General features: G+C 38.5%; 1 protein-coding gene across 2 annotated transcripts in view; it reads right to left on the reverse strand.

Annotated features, from left to right (window-relative positions):
* Window positions 1-24,291, reverse strand: part of LOC139147059 (putative histone-lysine N-methyltransferase 1) — a 79,646-nt gene that overhangs the window by 38,999 nt on the left and 16,356 nt on the right. The window contains exons 3-4 of one of the 2 annotated variants that reach the window (XM_070717912.1): window positions 23,201-23,380; window positions 4,299-4,491 (exon numbers count right to left, since the gene is read on the reverse strand). In XM_070717912.1, the coding sequence (XP_070574013.1) occupies window positions 4,299-4,491; window positions 23,201-23,380 (373 nt within the window). The remainder of the gene's footprint in view (window positions 1-4,298; window positions 4,492-23,200; window positions 23,381-24,291) is intronic. The other variant, XM_070717913.1, reaches the window with a different exon arrangement.

The raw sequence follows: 24,291 nt of genomic DNA on the forward strand, positions 1-24,291 counted from the left end.
GATCATGTCTGGCTCATAATCAGGTGGGCTGTCCTGATAACGAACTCTCCGCACTATTTTTTTTGGCAGGGACATCGCAGCACACGTAACTATGGCAGGAGCAAGCTCGGCAGCGTCTGCTGATGACGAGGACTCAACCTCTTTTGCACTGGGCACAGGAATCTCGAATAAAAGTGTGTTATTAAATGTTGACTCACCTGTACGTCTGCCTTTTTGTGGAGATCCCTCTTGTGGGTAAACTGCCAGTCACTGCAGTAACTTCATATTATTTGATTAAAGGGACAGTAGCTGTCACTTTTAATAGGCTGCTTTCAGTGTTTTTTATTCTGAGTCAGGGCTCCCGCTACCCGATCGCCAATTAGCCAAATGCGAAAGAAAGTAAAAATGGCTACAAAAATTCCAGTTTGGCGAACACAGTGGCTAATGAATTTTTACTGCCCGGGCCCGGTGCCACCTCAACAAAAAACTACAGCTAACAATAAAAAAGTTGTAAGATGTTGAAACAGTTTACCCTCCTTCATACAAAGTTGCAATGTATTGAAACAGTTTACTCTCATTTCTACAAAGTTACAAATTCCCTGGTATGTAAAACAAGCATTGTTGCTGTCCGTCTGCAGTACACAGAGGCTTTGCTTTGTCTCCGTGAATCCCGTTCGTCCTTCAGTCTATCAGAAATTTTACCTACTTTGCTAGAATCAATATTTGGCCTGCAACTACTCAGTTTGATAGTAAAAACCGTAATTTCAAAGGAAACTTTCACAAACGGAGTAATAATACAAAGGAAGAGGAGAAAAACTGAGGTTTTCTGAAAGGTCAAGTCTAGGTCATCTCATCATGTGATGTCATGCATGAAGACCCTTTAAGTGTACAATTATGGTTCTAAAGAGCCACCTAGGTAAAAGGTAATTTTGGAGCCTTCATATTTAAATGGCATTCAGCTTGACTGTCAGTTTTAAATTAAATTTTATTAGAGTCATCGCAAAGGGACATTGTCAACAGTAATTGCAGTAAGCATATCCATTGTCAAATCGTCACGTTTGTGAATTGCAATTTTGCATGTAAACATTAAAGCAACAAACTATTAATTCGGTCTATTTCAAACTGCTATAACTTATACAAGAAATTATGTGATTCTGAATTATTTTAATATTTTTGCAGATTCCACCAGTTTAATGATGTAGAAGTGAACATCAGACTTTTCTTGATGATATCAAAATATCAAATGAAAATATATCTGTGCTAAAATGTTATCATAGTCATTAAAACAATGTACACTCTCAAGCAGTGAGTAATTTAAATGAACATATATCATTGTGTCTTGTTTTACAAGAGTTATGTTTTAAACCCTTTGGTCTCAAGAAAAATACTCATACTCAAAATGCTATTCAGCCTGCTTGATCACAACTATGACATACTAGTAACACTGGGGCCAATCATATCTACACTGCCAGTGTGCTACTAAATGCTTTCTTCTGCACCATTTTTATATTCTTGTGGCTAAAACATTTTGGTTATGGAAGACTGCATAAATTTGCCGCATGAGAGGCTTGTAGCTTATGACAAGCTATCATACTGTGAACACTGACTGAATGCCGCAGAAATGTTCTGTACCTGTTGTAATATACACTTCACTTTGCTACAAGATTTTTAGAATTCAATTGATACCTTATTTTATTTCTGGTAATAAAGTTTAACATCTGAAATGAAAAGTATTTCTATCCTGGAAATGTCATAAAAACCCGGATTATTCAATAAAAACTGAACAAATATTTCTTTTATGTAAAAACTATCCGGAACAGCATACAAAACATCTTGATTTGTAAAATTAGGAATACCTGAATGCCGAGAAAGCTGTAATTGCTACGCTTGAGATCATAAACTGGCTAAAAGTTGCTCAAAGTGGCTACAAAATTTTTGATTTGGCTAATCATATGGCTAATCATTTTGGTGACTTAGGGGGAGCCCTGTGAGTATCAAAATGGTTTTTGTAATTCTTAAAAAATCAAGTTTGTCAACAAAGTCTGTATATCCACTCTATTTCTAGCGATGATATTGTTCACAATTGAATTTAAATTAAGTTGTGAACAATAAGGGTTTACTTTACAACTAAAACGTGAATAACTAAAACGTAGTTGATAAACTGAATGCTAGTGAAATGACTTCAAGCTCAATAGAAAACTGCCGTTGTTGAATGAGGCTCATGGTGACCGCAACAGGTGGTGTCTCTTGCGTTTCTTGCCCGACTTCTTAGAACGTTTACTAGGGACATCATAGCGATCGCTGCTACCACTACTGCCCAGGGACTCTGCAGCAGGTTTGAGCTTCAGTCGTCTGCTCGCCTTCAGAAAACTTTTCCGGTCCGTCAAGCTCATGTCTGGAACAGTGTCCACAGACTAGCAGGTCCCGCCCTTTAAAGCCACAGGGAAACAAAGCCCTGGACATGATTGGACACAGGGGTGTTTATATATGCAGCCACCTATTATTATAATGGACCTACGGCAATCAGTCCACCAACCGGCACTGACATTCCTACCCGTCATGTAAATTGCCTGTCCGTACCATTTTATATGCTTATAATACTCATTTGGAATGCAAATCCCTCGAGCACGTAGCATAACATAGTCAATGTCATTAGCATCTCAACTTGACATTCCGTCCAGCTGGGTACGTGGCAGTACACACCTGCCACCCAAGGACGTTGGCCCAGGCCCGTGTTTAGTACGGGTGGGAAACCCGTATCTTTAACCTCATGTCCCTTCAAAGTACGCCCAAGCAGGGCGTATTGTCATCCAAGTCGGTGACAAGCCAACCCGACAGATAGCCAATTAAGCAGTAATGGACTGGCTGTCTCATTCTTGTACGGCAACGAACAGTGTTTCAGCGGCTTGTTTGGGTCATAACCGTCGCCTTCCGAGCGGCTTACCCAACTAAGGCGGTCAAAGATCGAGGATGCCAAAATTGCCAACGGCTGTCTTGGCCTCGTCCGTTGGGTAAACATGGCTCGTTCAAATAACGTGGCCAGCACGTCTACGTCATCAGCGGTGATGACGACCCGTCATTGACACCCGAGTGCGTAAAACTCGGAATATACCTACAGGTACCTCTACCTGAGTCAGTCATACTACGGTATAAACCAAACACAGGTCTGCCAACTGCCGTTAGACTCGGCCGTTAGCCAAACTTCATTGGGACAACATAGGCGTAACAAGTCAGTGAACAACGGTTCACACACCTAACCACAGCCGCCAAGTCAGTGAACAATGGTAACAAATTTTAAGTCCATGTTCGTGAATAGCAAGGCTGAGGCGGTGTGTTTCGTTGCACGGCTTGAACGTCTAGAGCCAAGTGCAGCCGACAACGTCCGACCATCTGAGCGGTAGTCTTTTCGAGAAGGTAACAAGTTGGTTAAAAGCGATGGTTACCCTTCACAAGTGTCGCTAAAGTCCGTTCAGATCAGTTCCATGGCAGGGACTAATCAAGCCAAGTCCGTCAAATCGGTCCGCACTTCCCGTCAATCAGGACTAAGTCCGTGATTTTCGTCTCGCACCATTGGCAAAAAATTGCGCCACCAGCTGAGGCAGTCTTAGGCCGTTGCCTTACAGATTAGCGTTGCCGAGTCGGTCAATTTCGGCCACAATCTATGTAGTGCCTCAGAGCCAAGTAAGCCCAAACTTCGCTAGGATAAGTCACCGTGCTAACCTGCCAAGTACGCTACTCGTCCCCCCTAAAAAACCAGTTCCCCACCAGGGTAGGGCCGGGTAGCTTATGCACCTTTCCCTGTCTGAACTCCCTGTGAACCCATTTCGAGAGCAAACGCCGTTCCTCACCCGAAACCTGTCCTCGAATGACCCCTAGCGTGAGCAAGGGTTTGCTACACGTAGTGCCGTTGACTAGGGCGGAAAGGCGGTACCGAAAAGTAGCCCAATTTCCACCGCCTTGGCAGGATAACAGCCGTGGCTGCTCAGATTCTAGCTACATCGAATTCCGAGCGGATTTTCGCCGACTTGGCAGGAAAAGGGTTAAATACACACATACATACAGACACTCCTGACTGACCATATATATATATATATATATATATATATATATATATATATATATATATATATATATATATATATATATATATATATAGATATAGATAGATAGATAGATAGATAGATAGATAGATATATAAACGGGGTAGTAACAATTGCAATAAATCAGAGATGCTTGTTTGATCACTCTGAAATTGTCATTTCCCGTGATAGACACAGAACCACAAAACATCAATGATTTATTACTGGCAAAAAACCTACCTCCACAAGGAAAGACACATCTGTTAGTATTGGCCCCATCATGGATTTTCCATGTCACGGAAGCATTCTCATATAAACAATCACTGGTAGTTCTAAGTGCTCCAAATTCCATTTTGAACTTGCCAAAGTCAAACTTCCATGAAATAGATGCACTTTCCTCAGCGCTGCTGCTGCTACTTCTTGACAAAAATGCCTTAAAAAAGTGAGAACAGAGGTACATCTACTTAACTGGTTTTCTCCTGAACTTTTCATTAATAACATTATCACATTCAGTATTATGTTATTAAGAGTCTACTCTTTAAAGGGGAAGTTCACTAAGGCTGATAAGGCTGTGCGTATTTACATAACTATTGTGTAAGTTATGCACTTACCCACAGCCTGGTGTGAATGGGAGTGAATGGACAATGCCATACCCATCGGAAGATGGTCCCTGCCATATAAAGTGATGAAAGTGCCAAGCTTTGCACTTTCCCCCATGAGTGAAAATACAGTGAGTTGATGAAGCCCTAAAATGCAACTTCCACCACTATTTATAGCTGGGTTTTTTTGTGAAAAATTGTGCGAGTTACAATGTTGCAGCCAGGAATTTCAAATGAAGGGACACAGTGTCCTACTAACAGTTATTTTTGGGGACATTTTGCACATTTTGCGTCAGTTGTCAATCAAATTTTTGTAACAAAGTAGTTTAAGGTGGTTGGAAAGGCTATTTTAGCACCAATTCTTTTCTCAGAGTTAATGTCAAGTTTCAAGTGTTAGAATCAAGATATTTAGTTCAAATTTTCAGGATAACTCCCTTAGTTAATATTTTCTCCAGAGAATATAAAAATTGTATATTTGCAGCCATGATTTTGAAATATGACACCAGTAAATATTAAAATTTAATTTTTCATATTTTTTTTACATATTTGAATTTAATAATAATTGGATAGTATTAATATTACCAAATTAGTTATAAATATGTTGACACTATTTATTGTAAGATTTGTACGGCAGGATTTGTAAATAAAATTTGTTTTTATGATTCTACATGGGTTTTATATATCAAAAAATTATTAAAATTCTTTCAAATTTCAAAATGTGATTTTTCAAAAAGTACTTCAATACAGGAAAATTGTGCCGTACAAATTTATCTGTAACCTTGTTAATAGGCTGTAAAAATTCCATGTCCATATCTCATTTCAAAGTTGGATTAAATTGGTATACAATTATGTAGGAAAACTGTTATTCTGTCAAAAATGTTGAAAACAAGCCATATTTGCACCCCTCGTTTGAAGTCATAGAGCAGTTTTTTTTGGTTAATCTCACTTTTGACACCTCATTGACACTCAAAGAATCTAAAAATGCATTTACAATAGCAGTCACTCACTCTGAATGCCAGCACCCGCCTTGTCAAACTTTCCTGAAAAACAGCAAATAATGACTTTCCCTTTTCAAACATTTTATTAAAAGCTAGGGGACCTCTACCATAGTTAATACACTAAGGATTCCCCAACTTCTTCTTATTTGGTCAGTTTTTCAGAAGTTTTAACAGGCTATAACTCTGCAATGCCTTTGTGCCCAAATGTCTAGTTTTTTTTATTCCACAGAGAATGTTGACTACTTTTATATTTTAATAGTTTTGTTGAAATTTATAACTGACGCTCTAGCCTTTCCAACCAGTTTAAAACAAAATTCAAGCTTACAGGACAGTGTCGCTACATGCTTGATTTTGAGGCAAGTACATGTTATTGTAGCAGTGTACTTTATCTGCCGCCAATCGGAGCTCAGTTGGACTACAGCAACTTATAATATCATTCCACCAATCAAAGCTCAGTTGGACTACAAGCAAGTTATAATATCAAGTGCAGCATGTTAATAACCTCAAATCGCAGCTCCGAAAGTACTTAATATAAGCCTAAAACTAATCATGCAAAACAAGGTCATTGTCAGAGCAGATATTACTTGCAGACCACACCCAACAGAGTTAACTCATGCATGCACCTAACGTGACCAGCAATAAATGAGAATGTGGGACAACGGGTTCTGTTTTGTGGACATTGTCGCAAGGGCGCGTCCTGGCCGCAACACTGGAGTTAATAAGTAACGAAAACAGCTCTACTGGAATAAGCTAGCACATGTGTAAAAACAGTGACAATGTCACTGTTAGCGCCCATATAGTTATCAAAAGAAGCCAACAATTGTATGAAAAATGGACATTCATACTGACATACACAGACTGGCAGAGAGTGATGACATTGGCTCCCAACTGTGCCTTGGCCCGTGGAGAGTGATAAAGATATAACAAACAGCTGGATGTAATGATAAAATAGCTAAAATATACAGGCACTCTGGGTGAATATGTTACATCAATTTGATTAGTTTCTTTCCTTTACTTCTGTGATAATTTTCGAGACAATCAAGCTGGAAGGCAGTTTATGTATTGACATATATGTTATCTTTTACAAGCACATAGCAAGCTTTTCTTGATTTTTAGCTCCCATATTAGCATATATGCAAATGGGAGGTATTCGTATAAGGTGGGAAAATGGTTGTCTGTCTGTATGTATGTATGTATGTACGTATGTATGTATGTATGTATGTATGTCCGTCCTTATCAAAAACACGAAAACCGCAATACCTACCGTCTTCATATTTGGTACAAAGGGGCATCCTAGGTTGGAGATGTGAATTTGTTCAAATCAAAATGTTTGGATCAAAAATATGCAAATGAGGTACAAAAATGTGAAAATCCATTGAGCTGCTGCAACTCAGGAACCAGCGGGCAGAATGTGTTGATATTTTGTGCATAGGTAGGTAGCACCAATCGTTTACAAAAATGTTAATTTTTACAGGGATATCTTTAATTTTTGTATTTTTAAGATTTTTTTTTTCATTTATGGTTGAACAACTGCTCTTCAAAAATACATGTTGAATAATAAAAGGTTTAGAATTGTTATACCTTCTTCAGTGTTTGATCTAGAGTGCGCCATTGCGCATTTTGCGCAAAAAAATCAGCTATGGCGCTATTTTCACAGGCCATGGCGCCATTTTGGGCGCAATATTCCAAAACCGGCACCTGGTAGTTTGTTTCTGCCAGGCCACTATGCTTTACGCCCATGCTCTACGACAACATGAGGATTTACCGTAACGTGGTATATATTCAATCACGACATTTTGCGACAATGACGTAAGTTGGGATGACGTCTTTGATGGGACGTGTGCAGAAGGCCATGCATAGCTATGCCAGCGGTACGATGCCAGCGGTACGATGGTTACTATGCCGTGGCTATATCTGTAAAGCCGTCGGGTTGTCTCCTCACCGTGCACCCACGCCCGACGATGAAGGAGGTACAACGATGGAAGTGTCAGAAACTGGCACGCAGACCGATGCTACCGGTTCGCAACACAACCGCACCCCGCAGGTGATTACAATTTTGGGAATTTTACCGTTGACTTCGATATGTAAGGCTACCATATGTAAGCTTAGACTGTAGTACGTTATGATCAAATAGCAAGCAATGCTTATACGGTATAACTATTTTACATGATGGAGTGGCCGGGACTGGTATTCAGTGCATGGTGTCGTGGACGCTAATTTCTGACATTTCTTGGGGTGATCAAAAGTGGTAGGGAATGGTTATGTTTGTAAACTGGCTTCGAGTTTCCGAGGACAAGTCACTTGTTTATTTATTCGTTTGGCAGTGATTCGCATACCAGCGTGGTAGCCACGTGGGGTTTCCTGTCGTACAAAAACGGTTTAGATATTTCATATTTCTGTCATCAAACAAATAGAGAAGAGAGTGAGTGTTTTTGTCTCACTTTAATTTTTCTCTAGTATACGTAAATCTAGTATTTACAGGTTTGATAATTTATTTTTTTCAACTTATTTGCGTGAACCCCCAAATTTTATCTAGTACTTTACTCTAAACTTGAAATTTTGAAGAAATATAAGATAAAGGACACACTCTCAAATCTAAGTTTATTATTTCTCTGGATACCAAAATCTAGTATTTAACATTTTTAATAGTTTATTTTTAAATTTATTTACCCCCTCTTTTTATTTTATTCCTTTACTCTTTACTCAAAATTGATTCAGAAATGGTACATGTTAGGGTGAAATTTTTATTAAAATCAGATTTGGCATTTCAGTGTTTACAGCTCAATAAAAAAAATCATATTTTCTTCTCTCAGGTGAAGTGGCTGTCACAATGGCACTGGTTGTACTATGGACATGATGAATGGTAGCTGATGGTACATGTCTGCAATAAAACATATGCATAATCATCAGTATTGAGTTGAGAAGATGGTCAAAATTTGAAAAAAAACGAATAAAAGTGTGTTATTAAATGTTGACTCACCTGTACGTCTGCCTTTTTGTGGAGATCCTTCTTGCGGGTGAACTGCCAGTCACTGCAGTAACTTCATATTATTTGATTAAAGGGACAGTAGCTGTCACTTTTAATAGGCTGCTTTCAGTGTTTTTATTCTGAGTATCAAAATGGTTTTTGTAATTCTTAAAAAATCAAGTTTGTCAACAAAGTCTGTATATCCACTCTATTTCTAGCGATGATATTGTTGACAATTGAATTTAAATTAAGTTGTGAACAATAAGGGTTTACTTTACAACTAAAACGTGAATAACTAAAACGTAGTTGATAAACTGAATGCTAGTGAAATGACTTCAAGCTCAATAGAAAACTGCCGTTGTTGAATGACACACAGAAAGAAAAATATCAACAGTTACAGCTACTGCACCTATTTGTCAATTCCCTTAGCACAGTGGAATCTGTCTTTGCAAATGTTGCCTGGCAACCCAATCTGTCCATTATAAGCCTTTTAAAAACAATTAATTGCAATTTTAATTTGATTAATAATTCTGGGGGACCACTTTTTATCCGCTGGTTGGGATCAACAAGGGCCCTCTTTAAAAATTGCATGGGGCCCAGCATGGCCCCTTTTTTTACCAATGGCCCCTTTTTTTCAAGGGAGTGGGCCCACGATGGCCCCTATTTTTGAAGTCCTAGATCAAACACTGCTTCTTGCCAGTGGGATTGCTCTTTGTTAACTATTTGTGGGTAAATTACATGGAGAGTGTACTTCTAAAAGGGAAGAAATACGCAAAGGAAAAAAAAGTTTAAATTTGGAAAGTCAATGTTCTTGATCAATACGTCGGTTTCGAGTTACCATAAGACCATGTGGTAATTCAAGGATTTTAAGCTTTCGCCACTAGGGGCGCTCTTCCTTTGACCGGAAGTGAGGGCTACTTTCTGGACTCCGGTCTGCGTACATTGCGATAACACAGACTCCGTATTCCTAACCTAAGTTTAGTCAACTTTCATCTGCTCTGTTGTCACCGTAAGCGTTTGACTATGCCAAACTTTTACTGCCAAGCCGGCAAACTCGACAAATACCCATTGATGAATAGCATGACCTTCCGCCGTTTCCCCGATGTTAAGAAAGAGAAACGCCAGAGATCGACATGGATAAGGATGATACGACGTGAACTTAGCTGGGTACCTAACAGTTTCCACATGTTTGTGATCTATTCCGCTCTCGGACTATGCGCCCCATAGACGTGTGTACATATGCCTGAGAAAAAGTATGTCAGGAAACCAAATGACTATATTTCCTATATATAGGGATTATGCCACCATGTCATCTTCGACGTTCGATTTTACTGTGAAAAGTAGCAAGTTCATCTATCATGTAACCGTCGATCGTTCCCTTTCATTCTCAAAATTCATACCTGGTACTCAATTTGCTTCAAAATCGCTCGTTTCGTGTGATTTTCTGCCGAATTCAACGGACACATCGCCAAAACATAAGCATGAGCGACATTACTCGACCTTATTCGAGGGCGATGATTCTTTTAATACTAAACGAAACGGCAACAGTCTCGATGTCGGCGTCTTGCCAACGAATGTAAAACGGGGAACTTGCCTCGCTACTCGAAGAGCAAGATCATTAAAATGCATTAAAATACAGGGCTCGAAATTAGCGGTAGTCCCGCGTCCACAGACTACCAACTTTTCCCTGGGGCTACTAAAGTCCATGAAATGGTAGCCCACACGGACTACCAAAGCCTGGGACATGAAATTACTTAGTGGGCGACATGATGTTGATCGCTGACGCCACTACACATTTAATCACAATTTATCAATCACAATTAGACACAAAATTATTCAAACTGCAAAGAAAAAGCTGTCGGGCCATCCACACATTTAGCTTTCTGAAGTGTACGAGATTATTATCCCATGATATGCTTGGGAAATATAGTCAAAATTGCCACGAAAGTATTAGGAACATGACTGTACTAAGTTGTCATCCTGAAATTCATAGCCAATCTAGTTTTAGCCATGTTATGTTTACACGTGCTGAGTGAAAAGTCATTGTCATTGTGAACATCAAAGCTCTGCGTATGTGTGTGAATAGGTCGTCAAACTTTAAGGCGTCACCGTCGTCCACTACACATGCTATTCTGTTCTCCTAAGGCCATGATCTTCAGGTATTGATGCCAAATGACTAGAAAATTCGCTCACTTGATAGAATCATGCAAAATAATTTGTTCATTGTCTAGATATAAATACAATATTCTTTACAAAAAACCCCGTCCATTCATGCATAGCAGGGGCTACCAGACCTTGTCGCTGGGCTACCGACTTCAGAAAATGGTAGCCCAATGGGACTACCAGGGTAAAAAGTTAATTTCGAGCCCTAAAATAAATTTTCACAAACACAGACTAAGGAAAGAATCTACACAGCGACTGATGAGAAATCACACTCGGGTTTCGAAACGCAAGCGTCAAAGGGCCACTCTATCAACTTTGTCACACCATAGGCCCGGCTGCATCTCGCCATAAGCTTTCCCCACACGAACAAAACATTACCGTACACACAAATCCAAACTTCCCTACAAATATCCGAAACGAAACAAACATTTTTATTAACACAAACAATCGGATAAGAATGTAGGAACACATATTCAAAACGAATCAAACAAACTCGACACACACAAAAAACCACATTTTGGATAGTATGGTGGGGTGCCTCTTTCACATGTTTTACATCAGTTTCTAATCCAAGGTCAATGGATTTCTCAGCAAGCTCTACCAACTCAGCCTTTTTAGCTTTGGAAAGGGGAATCTTGCTTGCTTTTAAAAATTCTCGTAGCTCTTTTGTGTTCATTTTGTGGACGTCTTCACGCGTGATGTTGCGACTTCCCTCCATGACTAAAATTTTAGCCCTCACTTTTGCAAAATCTCGAGCGCCCCCATGCCACCGATGTTAAAAATTCGTGCGTTTTCTGACAACTCGAAACAGACGTATTTATTTTTAACTGCGTCATTGCTGCTTATGCAAGTTCAGCCTATGTTCTATTGCGTAATTGCTGTTACGATGATAGTGTAGGACCCTATTGTTGCATGGTGAAACGATACATGTAAGGAGGGAATAGTAACAATTAATGTAATAGCCAATTTGCCAGCGTATGCACCATTGTCTAAAACAAAGTGAACGACATTGAGACGAGTGTGTCAAAGTCGACTGAGGAATCCGGATTTTTTCCTGCCGCTGGCGCATACTTTACGATTGAGGAGGTAAGCTAATCTGTATGTCTATTAATAGCTGTTTTCGGATGTATGGTCTATCATATTTGTACATTTAGAAGTGGTGGATTGTAATTTGTGAATGATTATTGTGGCCGTATACGGGTACTTGCTGAATCTTTTCATGAACAATATCTGACATAAACTGAAATACACGACATGCAACGAATGTTTACATTTTGCCCATACACAGATACATGAAGAGATTTCAATATACAAACATTAACTCAGAAACCCTATGGGGACAAGTCATCGCTGATGACACAGTCCCTGCTGGATTATGGTTTTTGAATTACGGTGATTGAATTACATGCTTGGTAGCTGGGAGACATAGGGGAGAGGGGCGAATTTGTTAATGTTGGAAATCACATGATTGTGGTCTGTGGGGCTCATGTTTGTATACTTGAGACAGTAAAGTTCTGGCTGTTGGTGTTTTACATGACAAGATCAAAAGTCTATGTGCCAAATTTGAACAAAATCTGTTTAGGGATAGTTGAGTTATGGTTCAAAAACATGAGAAAAATCGTAACAAAATGGCCACCTGGCCACTATATTGGATTGTATCGCGGAATAAAGTGACATGTATATGTATGCCATAGTACTTTATCTGTGTACCCACATTGAATGAAATCAGTTCAGGGATTGTTGAGTTATGGTTCAAAAACATGAAAAATTCACAACAAAATGGCCATCTAGCGGCCATATTGGATTATATTCTGAAATTGATTGACATGCATTTGTATGGCACAGTACTTTATCCTTACACACAGTTTGAAAAAAATCTGCTCAGGGGTGACAGAGAAACGGCTGCTGACAGACGGACGGGACCCAATCTATAAGTCCTGCCAGACTGCGTCGGCAAGGACTAAAAAGTAAACATTGTTTTCTTCTGGTACAACTGGTGCGTCCATATTTTGACCAACTTACAAACTTAACCAATTACACAAGGATGATGACACGAGAGATAAAGTTAAGAAATTTAACTATAGTGAACTTGACTATTCCTTTCAAATCTTTACCAAACTTGACATCTTAAACTAATATACACTGCAGGTTAATTGTGTGCAATAAAGACATCAGGGGTGGACCATTTGATGTTGGGGGGAAAGGGATTGGTCTGGAAGATTGGTGTGGTACATTTGTCATTTTTATCCCATCCATTGTACATTGTTTTTTCCCGCTCTCCGACCTTTCTCTTTTTCAAACCTTCTCTGGCTGAGTTTTATTGACATCTATTTGGAATTTTGTTTTGAAGATCTGCCAGGACCCACGCCCCCAATATCAAATGGTCCACCCCTTTGTATTGACCATGTTTGCATAAGAGATACAATGACCAGAGTGCAGGAAGTATGTCAACTATTTACAACCTTCTTTCTCTTAACATTGAAAAAAATTTGGAATATATTTGTTGGAAAACAAACCTGCTATATGTACAATCACCTAACCTATGTTTCTAATGATTTTTTTTTTACTGCATTTCAACACCAAATACAGTTTACCATATCAAATGGTTACTAAATCACCACATTTTATACTCTTGGTTCAAGTAGGTATAAAATTACCAAACATAAAAATATCGTTTCACAATATCTATTAATTTTGTTCATATCAACTCCATCTGAATAAGTTATGGTACCACTACTCAAAGTAACCTTCATGCCAAATTTCAAACTAGCATTGGAAGTGGTTGTTGTAAAGATATTTATTTACCAAAAGCAACACAGACAAAAAGTATTAAAATTGTTCATCTCATTCTGACATGGTAATATATATACATAAGAACATTTGTAGAGATTTACAAACCAAATTTCAAATCAATACAGTGGACTATTTCTGTGATTTTTTTTCTGTCAAAAATTAGAAAAAATTTCACAAAATAAAAATTTGAAGAGATTTCTCTGAAAATTTAAACAAGCAACCTAAGAGCCAATAGAGCTTTGTGTTGTCTGGAGAATAACTTTTTGTGACATGTGCTGAAGGAGGATATCTTTGATAGCCTGCTTCAGGTTGATCTGACCAAAATTGCAAAAACAGCTGCAAAAATACATAATTGACGATTTGTCATAATTTGAACATATTAAATTCTGATCATCCCTACGAACATGTCTGTCTACTTAAAGCCGCACTTTTCAATCCCAGGTTCTCGCATTAGTGGAGTTCTCCTCCCAGTCAAATGCTTGGCCAGTACGATGTTTGATTTCTATAACATTGAGTATACAAACTGATCTCACCCTTTTGTCACGTTTTGCTAATCCTGCAAACAGAGTTTATGCAAGCTTTTGATTGACGGCCGGTTCAAATCGCCAACAGTCATTGATTCCCCACCACAAACGCTTGAATTTCCTAAAAAATTGTCTTCCAGTCGCGTTAGACTTTGAATATAACCACAGAGTTCGATCAGCAGCAACAACGCACTGACCGCTTGGCAGTCTGTCTGTGTTTTTGCGGCCCGGGAAAACTAAAAAGTGGCATTTTCTGGAGCGTGTGCCTGCGTGTTGCCTGTTTGGTGTCCACTTACACAATGAACGCTGCCATAACTTGGCGTCCTTTTAAAGGGAGGCTCCGCCTTTAATATCAAAGATATCAGACAGGTAGTTTTAGGGAAACAAATTTGTTGACCGAAAATTGCCCCAAAATTACAATTATCAAACTTTCACACAATTTACACAAACTTGACTGAGGCCATCCCGAGGAACATAGGATACAAACTTTCAAAGCAATCCGACAAGCCATTTCAGTGAATGAGATTTTTAGACTAAAAACTGAAAAAATGCCATCACAGTGTGCTCATCTTTGGTTTGAAGTGGTCTATCAAGAAATATTTAAACCAGAAAAACATGAATGACAAAAGCAAATAAGGTCTGAAACTTTAGGTACTGGAGGTCAACTTTAGGAACAGGCTTAGCAGGGCTCGAAAATTTTTTTTAAAACTCACTTGCCATAGGGCAAGTGAATTTTCAATTTCACTTGTCCGGAAGAAAAATTCACTTGCCCTGAATTTCAGATGATTTTAAGAGTAAATATTGATGGTTTTATTGATGTCATTGTAAAGAAACAATAGCTGTAACCATGGAGGTAGTATTTACTGATAAATTTGTGTCCTTATTCTGTGTATCAAAAATAATATCTTATGTAACGTACACATACACAGTGTTTCAGCCAGCTTTTGCTAGCATGGGGACACAGTGACCCATAGTAGGTCTTAATGGGGGACCAATTAAATTTTGGGGGACATGTAATGCATTTCAATAAAACAACACCGGTACATTGTCATTGTGTGTCATCATGACCTGGTACCTGGTTTTAATAGGCAAGTCAGGTAGGTGCACTAAGGGTAAGTATATAATGGGCCAGCGGTGTTGTGTCAAATTGTGCCCACATGAAACTTTCAGTATCATTTAGTTTACTGCTACCACGTGGTATGTGCATAAACTGCAGGGTTCCCCTAAGTCACCAAAATGATTAGCCAACTCTTTAGCCAAATAAAAAATCTTGTAGCCACTTTGAGCAACTTTTAAACAGTTTATGATCTCAAGTGTAGCAACAGCTTTCTCGGCATTCAGGAGTTCCTAATTTTACAAATCAAGATGTTTTGTATGTTGTTCATGATAGTTTTTACATTAAAGATTTTTATTACATTAATTATCTGTGTTTTTTTTATGACATTGAAGGGATCGAAATACTTTTTCATTTCTGATGGTAAACTTTTGCCACAACAAATAATTAGGTGGCAATTCTAAAAATCAGGTAGCAATGTGAAGTGAATTACCACAGATACAGAATACTTCTGCAGCATTGAGTAAGTGTTCACAGTATGACAACTTATCATACATATACACTACAAGCTTTACTTCCTTATGTGTCACATTTATGCACTCTTTAAGTCATGATGTAAATTTTGTTAGCCACACAAATAAAAATTTTCCATGCAGAAGAAAGCATTCGGTAGCATAGTGACAGTGTATACAAGTATTGTGGTGTTGTGTCGTAGTTGTGATCAAGCAGGCTCAATAGCATCTTCAGCATAAGTATCCTTTAAAACAAGACACAATGATATTGTTCAATTCATTTCCCAATGTTTTAAAGAGTAATAATAGTTGTAATGATAATGATAACATTGTAGCCCAGGAACATTTTCATTTGATATTTTGATATCATCAAGAAATGTCTAGTGATGTTCACTATTACATCATTAAACTGGAGGACTCTGCAGAAATATTAATGTGATGATTTGAAATGGATATGCTTACTGCAACTACTGTTGACAATTTCCCTTTGCCATAACTGTTAATAAAATTTAATTTAAAACTGACAGTCAAGCTAAATGCCATTAAATTGGAAAGCACCAAGAAATTACCTTTTATCATAAGATTGTACCTATTGGACCTCCCTAGGTGGTTTCTTTTGAACCATAATTGTGTACTTAGGGGTCTTCATTCATAACATCACATAAAGATGACCCAGATTTGACCTTTCAGAAAACTCCCTTCACTGCGGGGCCAAAGGCCCCCCATTTTGTTTCATATTAGCGTGTCACTTTTTCGCCGCACATACGTCGTGTACGCGTACAGTGAGTCAAATCTGCCTTTGACGGTATGTATTAAATTTCGCCAAATTTCCACGCTGCACAGCTTAATATTGATGGAAAAGTTGCAGATTCAATTTCCTCATATGTTGACCTTTCCATTATGATATTTTGGCAATAATTTCATGAAGGAATTATGAAAATACATATGTGCTAATTATTCATATGCAAAAATAGGTGAAAACACAGTCAACAGCCAAACGATCGTTAACTCGTCATTTCATAAAAATAAGAGGGAAACTCAAAAAGTAAAACGATAGAGTTTTAGTTTTAGTTAACCTTCATGAGATGTGCTATGTCAAATATCGTAAGAAATTACAGCGAAATGAAAAAGTTAAACCAATGGGTTTTTTCAGATATATTTTTCATTTTACGACGCGGCGAATAAGTTTGATTTCCCGTAGAAAACAATGGCGCGTAATATACCGAACAGATTGCACACTTCTCGTAGGTTCAAATTCCTCAATTTTGAACGAATAATTATGAAAATTGACACGGTGATCCTTTGATTAATATACAAAATTCCTATCGTTTTAGATTTTTAAATATCTTCACGAAAATTGTTTTATTTGAATTTTATTTATTCCGATCACTGAAATATACTGTTGCCGTCAATGATTTGGCGAGCTGACGGCGTGTACATATGCAGAACACGGGCCTTAAATTGACGCATTTTTATCAGTATGCATCTCATAAGATGTACAGACCAAATGCATGTCATGTTGTTGTAATTTATACCAAATTTTGGCGAAAATCAGCAATGAAAATTCCAGTAAATTTGAAAAATAACACAGAACGGAGGCGAACGGGCGCAGACTCTCCACTGTAATCGTGCAGTGAACGTTATCGATCGATATCCTTTTATCGGAAATTGATACATTGTTGTCGTACTCACTCGCAGGTCATATTCAGCTCACAATGGCGCCAAACTTGCAAAGAGCGCCAAAATGTGAACGCATCGCAAAAACTGTAAAAAAGTGTCGACGATTCAATCTAAGTACAAGAAACCAACGGATACATTGATTTTATGCTATCTAAGTCAATATATACGGGTTATGTGGACATATTAATGATTTGACCTCGACACATGAACCCGTACGCCAGCAGATTTCGATCGATATTCTATTGAAAATAAATTGATACAATGTTCGCTGTCGTCACTAGCAACCAGTCGAAAGCGCTCTCAGGTAGAATATATGCTTCGCGGAATACGAAACATTCAGGCATACGTTCGTCCCGCAGTGCTTATATTCTGACTCTGTTTGTGAAAGTTTCCTCTGAAATAATGGTTTTTACTATCAAACTGAGTAATTGCAGGCCAAATTTTGATTCAAGCAAAGTAGATAAAACTTGGACTAAAAAGGACGACCGGTACGCGGGACTCACAGAGGCAAAGCCAAGCCTCAGTGTATTCATCATTCCTCCATGATGTTTTGTAGCACGGTCCGTCTATGAGGGACTGAGGGACCGAGATTGCAGAATCAAACAGCAACAATGTTTGCTTCACGTACCAGGGAATTTGTAACTTTGTAGAAAGGAGAGTAAAGTGTTTCAATACCTTGTAACTTTGTAGGAAGGAGGGTAAATTGTTTCAATACCTTACAACATTTTATTGTAAGCTGTAGTTTTCTGTTGAGGAGGCATCATTTCATCAGAAGAAAAAAACATCGTGCAAAGACGTCAATATTTTGCTATTTTGTAACCAAGTATAACAGAGCTATTTTATCGGCCGGCCATATCTAAAGCTGTACACTCAAAGCACTAGAGAGTGGCAGCGCGTACGTACAGTGGCCTCATTGAAATTCACTTGTCCGTCGGGCTGGGAGAATGTTGTTTTCACTTGCCCGGACTCAAAATTCACTTGTCACGGGCGTCGGGCGGCGAGAATTTTCGAGCCCTGCAGGCTTAGCAGAGGAATGTTTTAACACAGTCCTTCATGGTTCCAGCAGGTCTGCCAATATGTATCAGTTCATGAACAATGACAGGAAATGCCTCAAGGTCAGTGGAGTAGCCTGTTTCAGTCACTGCCACCACTCCTTCACACAATAGGTACAATGCATACAAATAGGTAAGAGATAACAGAATCTCCAACTCAGATATGTGGACTGTTTCAGTTAATGCCACCACTCCCACACATTTGCAGGATTTCCCCTTTTTCTTTACTCATTTGCATATTTTTGACACTAACATGTCCATTTGAACAATGTCACATCTCAACCCCTGGGTCTACCTATACACCAAATACTGTAATGGTAGGTGAGGCAATTTGGGAGCTTTTGCATGTGACAGACATACATCCGCACATACATACATACATACATAAATACATACAGACATACAGACGCCACGGACTCACCATATAAGGTATTTATATACATACCAAATATGAGCTAAAAATTACCCCAAAAATACAAACATGCAAATTTCACCCAAATCTGTAGACATCTCGTTTAAAATACCTAAGAGTCATTCCACAGTAAAGTGCAACCACTTTGCGACAATAAGGTCAAAAATTAAATTTATTAATCCCCGGGTCTGAATCTAAAAGTTGAGTGGGTGGACAGAACTACAGGTCTGTCATCTAAAAATATTTATTTTAAGATAAATAATTTCTTTGTTTAAGGAGGAGGTCAAATTGTAGCGGCAACAGTAACGCGTGTAACATGGACAGACATGACATTGTTACCGTAAAATTCCCAATTGAGGCCGCACCTCTAATTGAAGCCGCACCCTGACTTTGAAACATTGTCTTGGTTCACCAATTTTGGGTTTTTGAATTGTACCATAATAGAAGCGGCCCCCCTTCTCTGAGCCCATCATGAAACAATGCTAGTGATATTCACACCAGCTGGCTTGCGTCGCGTCATTGACTTGTGCTAATGATTGACAGGTGTCTTTCTTACAGGAAAAAATACACAAGAAAAAGTTCCTTTTTAACACTACTACTATTGTGCATTTTGTCATCGACAGTAACAAAAGTACAAAAAATGCCGCATGTATTGGTACGTTTGTGTGTATCACGTATGTTTGAACACGGCCAAAGTTTTTGTCAATGTGGTAAACACCGCCATAGTCAATTACCATCTCTCAATTACCTGATGCAGCTGTGTTTGTCTATAAGTTAAAATAGTTGAGAGATTGAGATACAATGTTTCAAATATGTAGTTTTCATTCAATACCCACGTACCCTTACCGATGCTTGACGTACGACAACACCACCTGCATCACGTATATTGACATAATGAACTACGCCTATACTGTACTGTGGCTGCTGAATGACCATGGTGGGTGCGTATAAGCTTGTACACGGTCCGTTTTTGATCATGAGAAAATAAAGTTTGACCGCAAAACAGTTCACAAAAACATGCCAGTAAAGTTACCAAAGGTCATTCACTTGCCTTTATTGCACAAAATTCTGTCCGAGTATGAGCCACATGTTCGGCAACACAAGACGGCTGTAAATCAAGGGGACCCCATGTAATCTGCCATGGACGCTTAATTTATGCTAATTTTATGCACGATTTTTTCAACACCATTTGATCTTCTATCGCTTTCAAAATCGACTAACACGTCCAAAGAAATTGATTGTACAATCTCTGAATACAGAAGTGACATTTTTGTGAAATTTCAGCGTCAAAAAAACCCTAAACTTGAAACAAAGACTTCTAGTCTGGTTCCCTGACCCATTTCCCCAGTAGAGGGCGTGGGGAAATATAGGGTCAGGTACCGGGTAGCCATCTTGAACAGAATTTTGTTCAAGATGGCGGAGGTTAGTCACCTGACAGAACAAGCTACAACAAATATGGCTGCTACCATGAAAACGCCGGTCAAAATTCGACTGGATCAGAATTATGTTCGAACACAGGTATCCGAACCAAAAACATTGGCACACGAGACGGGAAACATAAACTGAAAGGATTAATCCAGAAGTACGGGGAAATAGAGGTGATTGAAGGCTGGCTGTGATATCGCAGCAGTACTTGTGGCGTGTATCGAACGCGCTAGGGTCATTGAGGTCATCGCCGCGCCGACTGTGGCGTGACCCCAATGACCAGAGCACGTTCGATACACGCCACAAGTACTGCTATTAATTGAAAGCAAACTTTGTTGGAACTGTGAACGACGATTGATTTCGATGGATAGAATGGTGTCCGATTTCGTGAAAAATGTCAGGCATCATGTAGACGTTCTAAAAGTATCAAGAGGTGTGCTAAATCACAGTGGCTAAATCATGGAGGTAAAAAGTATTTCTTTCTACCTCCACGGATATGTGGTACAAACAAGAAGTTGGCGTCAAGTGAGCCTGAAAGTGCGAAACCCAAGAAACATGAGAAAAAGTTACAAGTGTTACTTTCATCCAATCACAGCTTGTTTTATTTTAACCCAATAGCATCCATGTTTACATTAGCCGGTACCTGACCCTATATTTCCCCACGCCCTCTACCGGGGAAATGGGTCAGGGAACCAGACTACAAAGACTTCATGCATGCTGCTGATCAACATGGCCGACGTTAGCGAGACTATTCTATTTAGGGGATGGGGGTGAGCAGGGTCAGAGAATCAAGAAAGTACTGGAAAAACGTGTCATTTTCCTTTCGATGCTGTCAAGGGAACTCCAGTTTCCCATTGTTTTAACATCTTTTAATAGTTTCCGTATTATCTAAAAGTAATTTTACCAAGTTTAACGACCAAATACACTCTCCTAACGTTTCTATATTGGAGTTACACTAGGGTAGGGGCTTTTTATGCTGGTAAATTGTTCTCACGCAGAATTCAGTGGTGCTAATTTGCATAACAAAGCGATTGCCTCCGCACATGGAGAAAAATATCGAAACACAGGAAATGTACGCAACTGACGCCGCACCGGGACTTCAGTGCGTGATCCCAGGGTTCCTCAAAAATGTTTCTAATACAAGCCGCAGCTTCAATTTGGAATTTTACGGTAGTATTGTATTTGATCACATGTATGCCATTATGATCCCTGTGCCAAGTTTGAAAGAAACCCATTAGTCTACAAGAACTAGAAACACACTTCAGTAGATATTTTAATCTTAAATATTATCAGAAGAGGAGGATATCTGACGCAATGTTATGGCAACTGGCAACGTATGTAACATGGACAGACACTGGATTGGCTTTATACACAAATGGTGTGTGTTCCAATCTGAATAAATGTACTTGATTGATTTATATATGAATATGTCATGACGAAGTTAAATACCTCAGAATTATGAAGTGAATTGTTACAAATTGGCTCTGTGGATAACCATATAGACAACAGAGGGAAGACCCCTGTATTGTCTATGGGTAACGTATGTAACATTGGACAGACATCATCAGTTCCGTCCAATTTGTTCATAAACGATATGGGCATCTGAGGTGCATCAATAGTTGTAAAGAAAGCTTTCAGTAACTTTCTGATACAGATAGAATTGTCACACTAAAAAACAAATTAACATTATTCTATCCTGTGTTTAATTAAACTACAATTACTTCCATGCGTGTAACACTGGTAACGCGTGTAACAAAGAAGACAGACATCCTGCCATTCAGGTGCTCTCAGTAATGGTGGCCATTGGTTTTTATTCAATTGCTCCATGAAACATGAAATTTAGGGCACCCTCAAATGACAACATTTCAGCAATGTATACCAAAAGAATTTTTTTTTAAATCTTGATTTCAGAAATGAGGTAATGCGTGTAACATGTGGACAGACGCCTTCCAGAAATATTTTTAACTGCAAGAGAACCCAAGCTTCAATAAAGACAGAATAAAGAATGTTACATAGTGGAAGATTTCATTGTTAGTCAAATGTGTGAGTGGTTTGTTGCAGCTTACAGTTTTCACTATATTTATTGTGCTCATGTTATCAATTCGCATAGAGTTTGACAGACATACTTACACGCGTTGCCAATATTTTTTGGCATAATATTTGGCCCTTTCCCTAGTGTTTTTTTTTTCCAAGAATAAATTTAGTTCGTAATTGCTTATAATACATTACTACTTTGCATTTGAAATCAATTCAAATAGTATCAATATTGTAAATATCTCTTCCTAATGTAACAGGGGTACAAAATGTCACAAAATGGTGAGCAAATAGAGGCCATATTTACAAAGATAAAAATCTATAATTTTTGTTGAGCTGGACATACCGGTACAGCTTTAATATTATTTTTTATATATGCTCATATGTAGTACTTACTAAAAATAATATCATTCTGTGTGAATGCTGTTATCATTGAAAAAGCTAGAGCTCCAAAATTGGGAATGTCAAATGTTGCGCTTTACTGTGGAAAGACTCCTAAAGGAACCTGCATACCAAGTTTCAACCTAAACTGACAAACGCTTGCACAATTTTAGCAATTTGCAGGATTTTTCCTTTCCCCCCTCATTTGCACATTTTTGACACTGACACGTTCATTTGAACGATTTCACACCTCCAACCCTGGGTGCACCTGTACATCAAATACTAAGATGGTAGGTGCTGCTGTTTAGGAGTTTTTGCAGTGGACGGACACACATACATACATACATACGTACATACAGACATACCAGTACACACATACATACAGACAGGCAATTTTTCCAACCTATAAGAATAGCTTCCAGTGGCACATACATGTATGGCCATATGGGAGCTAAAAATCAGCGTTGGTGAACTTCCCCTTTAATGAGAACTACCGGTATTTGTACCACAACATTTTCAATGCTTGAATTGTGTAACTGCACCTTACCTCTTCCTTTGTCTTATTTCTTTGTATGTTTTCTTCCAGGAACACACCACTTTCCCATCCCTTGATGACTTCCTTAGCATTAGAAACACGAACATACTGGTCATCTGCACATGAATATTTAAGGTGGAATATTTTTTTCTTCTGTTCATTTTGAGTAAGATAAAAGCATTTCCCAACATTCTGGTGATGAAGAAATCAAATAAAATTGATGTATATCAACAATAGTCATCTCTCAAAACAATTGAAATGATTTGACATTCAGTTTTCATGTAAAAGATTCACCAATTATTTTATTGTGCACCATTAAATATACAGATCTTATGACTAGCAAAAGCTCAAACCTTGTCAAACTTTGAAACCTGTTTTGACCAACAAGTGAATACTGTGAACAAGTCATTGTTGATGACACAGTCCCACTTGTTAATTGGTAATTTGATTACTGGTCCTCGGAGAGCGAGGATAGAGTCCTGTTCATTAAATGGGTCTGTGATTCAAAATACTGCAATACAGAAGAGGCTAAATGGCCGAGAATGAGCTCCATGGTGGTGAAAACCACCATAAACGTAACGTAAAATCAATCTGGGCAGCCACCCCAATTACAAACATAGGGCCAAAGTCCCTGAAGCTACAATAGACATGGATATATGACTGTATGAAATTATCTCACAAAGGTCATCCTGGGGACTTGTAAACCAAATATTAAAGCTGTCTGACCAGCGGTTTTGAAAAAACAGCGACTCAACAGTTGACAGAGCTCTGCTGCGTTATGTAGAGAATAACCTTTTGTGACACATGTATTGATGAAGAAGGTGGATATCTGTGATAGCTCATTTCAGGATGGCCTCACCAAAAATGGAAAAAAAAATTCCGTAAAAATACAGATTTGCATATTTCATCACAATTCAAACAAATCTAAGTTGGGTTATCTGTAGGGACCTGTATACCAAATAACAAAGCTGTCTGACCAGTGGTTATGAAGAAGATTTTTTACCAAAAACGCCTTTTTTTGGCATTAATTTGCCTATTTTCAACAATATCAAAAAATTAAAAAAAACAGTTTCTCAAAATCCTATTTTTCATCCACACAACAA

This window comes from Ptychodera flava, chromosome 13 (genome assembly GCF_041260155.1).
Source record: "Ptychodera flava strain L36383 chromosome 13, AS_Pfla_20210202, whole genome shotgun sequence".
NCBI classification, from domain to species: Eukaryota; Metazoa; Hemichordata; class Enteropneusta; family Ptychoderidae; genus Ptychodera; species Ptychodera flava.